The sequence below is a fragment of the Anarrhichthys ocellatus genome, unplaced genomic scaffold (assembly GCF_004355925.1).
Source record: "Anarrhichthys ocellatus isolate YVR2014 unplaced genomic scaffold, GSC_Weel_1.0 scaffold5924, whole genome shotgun sequence".
In the NCBI taxonomy this organism is placed as follows: domain Eukaryota; kingdom Metazoa; phylum Chordata; class Actinopteri; order Perciformes; family Anarhichadidae; genus Anarrhichthys; species Anarrhichthys ocellatus.
The window spans coordinates 1-3,194 of NW_022285898.1; the positions used below are offsets into that span (position 1 = coordinate 1).

The 3,194-nt window shown below is 46.4% G+C and overlaps 1 protein-coding gene across 1 annotated transcript; it reads left to right on the forward strand.

Moving 5' to 3' along the window:
• Window positions 1-39: 39 nt before the first annotated feature.
• LOC116380041 (rho-associated protein kinase 2-like) lies at window positions 40-3,188 on the forward strand. The gene is made up of 4 exons (XM_031841993.1): window positions 40-191; window positions 314-392; window positions 551-812; window positions 949-3,188. Exons 1-4 carry the CDS (start codon window positions 175-177, stop codon window positions 1,164-1,166), a joined length of 576 nt encoding a protein of 191 aa, XP_031697853.1. The 5' UTR covers window positions 40-174; the 3' UTR covers window positions 1,167-3,188.
• Window positions 3,189-3,194: the final 6 nt, after the last annotated feature.

Genomic DNA, 3,194 nt, shown 5'->3' on the forward strand with positions numbered 1-3,194 from the left:
TATATATATATATGTATGTATGTGTGTATGTGTGTGTGTGTATATACACAAGTATTTCTTCAACTTAACATAACTCCTAACACGTGCATTCTGTTACCGTAGTATGTTGTAGTGAGCAGCAAGAAGATTCTCTTCTACAACAACGAGCAAGACAAAGAGCATTCCATTCCCTACATGGTGCTCGATATAGAGTGAGTATAACACCTGAAGACAACCTGGGACTCGTGTGGTCTCCTGTAGGGGGGCATTTGTTGTTGAACTGAGGTGCAGATATTGCTGTGATAAGGGGACGTTGCTATTTTTCTTCACACAGCAAACTTTTCCACGTGAGGCCCGTCACTCAAACAGACGTGTACCGCGCAGACGCCAAAGAGATTCCCAGGATATTCCAGGTCTGTCTCAGCAGCTCTTCGATGGTTTTGTTATTGAAATTCTTAATTTGATCTCTGATGTCTTGAATATCCGGATAACCAACATGTGATTTCTGTTTGTTGAGTGTCAAAGCAAAGAAAAAAATCCTCATCCTCCCCGTTCTCTATCGACTGTCCAGATTCTTTATGCCAACGAAGGCGAGAGCAAAAAGGAGGCCGAGTTCCCCGTCGATGCCATCGGGGAGAAGTCCAGCTACATCTGCCACAAGGGCCACGAGTTCATCCCCACCATCTACCATTTCCCCGCCAACTGCGAGGCGTGCACCAAGCCGCTGTGGAACATGTTCAAGCCGCCGCCTGCCCTGGAGTGCCGTCGCTGTCACATCAAGTGCCACAAGGACCACATGGACAAGAAGGAGGAGATCATCGCTCCATGCAAAGGTGGGCCAGCTTCACATAGATCTATGGGCAACACGTCGGTGCTGCTTGCGGACATGAAAAAGAAATTGGAATTTTTCAGTAATACCAATTGAGCTAGTAAATATAACTCTTGCGCAATCTCTCTCCCGCCAACCAGTGAACTACGACGTGTCCTCGGCCAAGAACCTGCTGCTGCTGGCTGTGTCCCAGGAGGAGCAGCAGAAGTGGGTGAGCCGACTGGTCAAGAAGATTCCCAAGAAGCCTCTGCCTCCGGAGCAATTTGCGCGCTCCTCGCCACGCGCCTCCATGAAGGTCCAGCCCAGCCAGTCCATGAGGAGGCCCAGTCGACAGCTGCCCACCAGCAAGAGCAGGTAGCAAAGCAGATAAGAGCTCACGCCTGAAATAGCTTTAGCTTTTTAGACGAGCTTTAAAAAAAAAATGCCTTTGATGGTTTGTTGTGGTCCAGCTGGAGGTCTCACGTGAGGCAAAGAATAGGCTGTGGGTTTTAAGACGCACTATTGAGAAAGTAACCTTGTTAACCATCAGCATACAGGCTTGAGTTGAGACGGTATCATGGGTCACACTATAGCAATACCCACGTGTAACGATTTCCCTAGACTAGGCGTCCTTTAACTGGACTGTATCAAAACACTTACTGTTCCAATGGATCAACAGAAATGGAAGAAGAAATGCTAAAAGTTAAAGCTAGGGTTGGTAATCATGAGAAACTAGCAAGAGTGTGCTAGATGATAAAAAGGACCCATCCCGAAAAAACCCAACCCAGTGTTGCCATCTCGCTTCCAATTACAGTAGCAAGCAGCATTAGCAAAATCTAGCAAAAAAGCCGCCGAGTCACAACACAAAGACCGTCCCTTCAGGCCTCGCTCCAAAGCCAAATTATCATTATGAACAAAACGATGTCATAACCAACATGTTGGTACTCAACAGCTGTCGAGGGTGTACTCATGACTCCGACTCATGACTCCGGTGACGAGTCATGAGTGCACGGGCAGGGAGACAGGTAGCCCGTCCAATCATTACAGCCAGGCCGGATGAAATGATTGGTCGGGCTTAGTACAGTCCTTTTTGACAGAGCATTTGACTTAATGATTGCTGTTAACAGAAACATCAAAAATGTCTTTGAAGGTGATTACCAGCCCTGCCTTTAATGCAAGGGAATACAAATCCCACCGTATTGTACTTTAGCTTCCAGAATCTTTTGGCCTCAAAATTGTCAAATAAAAATATGGGCCACTGTTGGCTCCTGGCCAATCTCTGATGTCTCAGGATATCTCTTCTTTTTTTGGACACCAGGTATGCATGCGCAGTTGATTTTACCTGGCCTTCAAAACTAATCTCCCCTTTCAGATGGGAGGACTTTGGTCTTCAGGACTGGCACTGGGCCCTGGATGATATCGATGACGATTGTTCCTCTATTCATTTCTGATGACCACTTGCGGTAACACTGTGTGCTGTGCTGTGCAGTGCGTTGGTGGCAGTGGAAAGCTGTTCCTTTAACACAGCTGCTGCCTCAGTCTGCTGTGATTTAAAAGAGAATCAAACATTGGCTCCTGCTTATTCTTTTCTACCTTTTGGAAAAACATGAGACCCATAATTTAGTCTTCAGGGTGGAAGCCGAGCACAACAACTAGATGCGTCTAAGCCTTGTCTATACAAAGCAAGGTGCCGTTCTCTAGTCGCATCCTCCTGTTCACGTCCTCAATGGTGTCTCACCCATGGTGACCCCATGTCCTCTGACCTCAGCCCCCGCAGGTCAAACGGCTTCAAAACGAGGCAGGAAGAATCCCACAGTGGACACCGGTACAAATGACTTCTCCTCTTCCTCTGCCCTGACGTTTCCCTGGAATGTGTGTGTGTGTGTGTACGTGCACTTACAGCCAAACCGGTGTCTTTTTGCACTAAATGTTCAGACACAGTCCCCGGTTTGTGGTGGTGGTGGGGATGTTGATGCATGTGCTTGTCCGGGGGGGGGGGGGTCCTCGTCCTCGTCCTCGTCTTCGTCTGTTCACCTGATGCCACTGGGTGTTTTAAACCAAATGTCCTCTGGGTTGAAACTTGGTCACTTTTATGGTTTTTCATAATTCATTGAGTGGCCGAACAGGCAAAATGTCAGATTATATCACTTTTGTTTCTCATGTACTCGTGCAAGTGAAGTATATCTCATCTGTGTATTTAAGATTCCGTTAATTTATCATTGTTTGCAATAAATAAAGACTTGCGCTCTTAGAACATTGTATAATACAATGTTCCTTTTTAATGATAGTCTACAGAAGTAGAACAGTGTGTGGTCTAAATCTCTCCTGTTTCTATGACTTGAGAGGAACATGTTTTCTAGGATGATCTTTCTGAGTTACTCTTTTCGCCTCATTCATGTATGAAAAC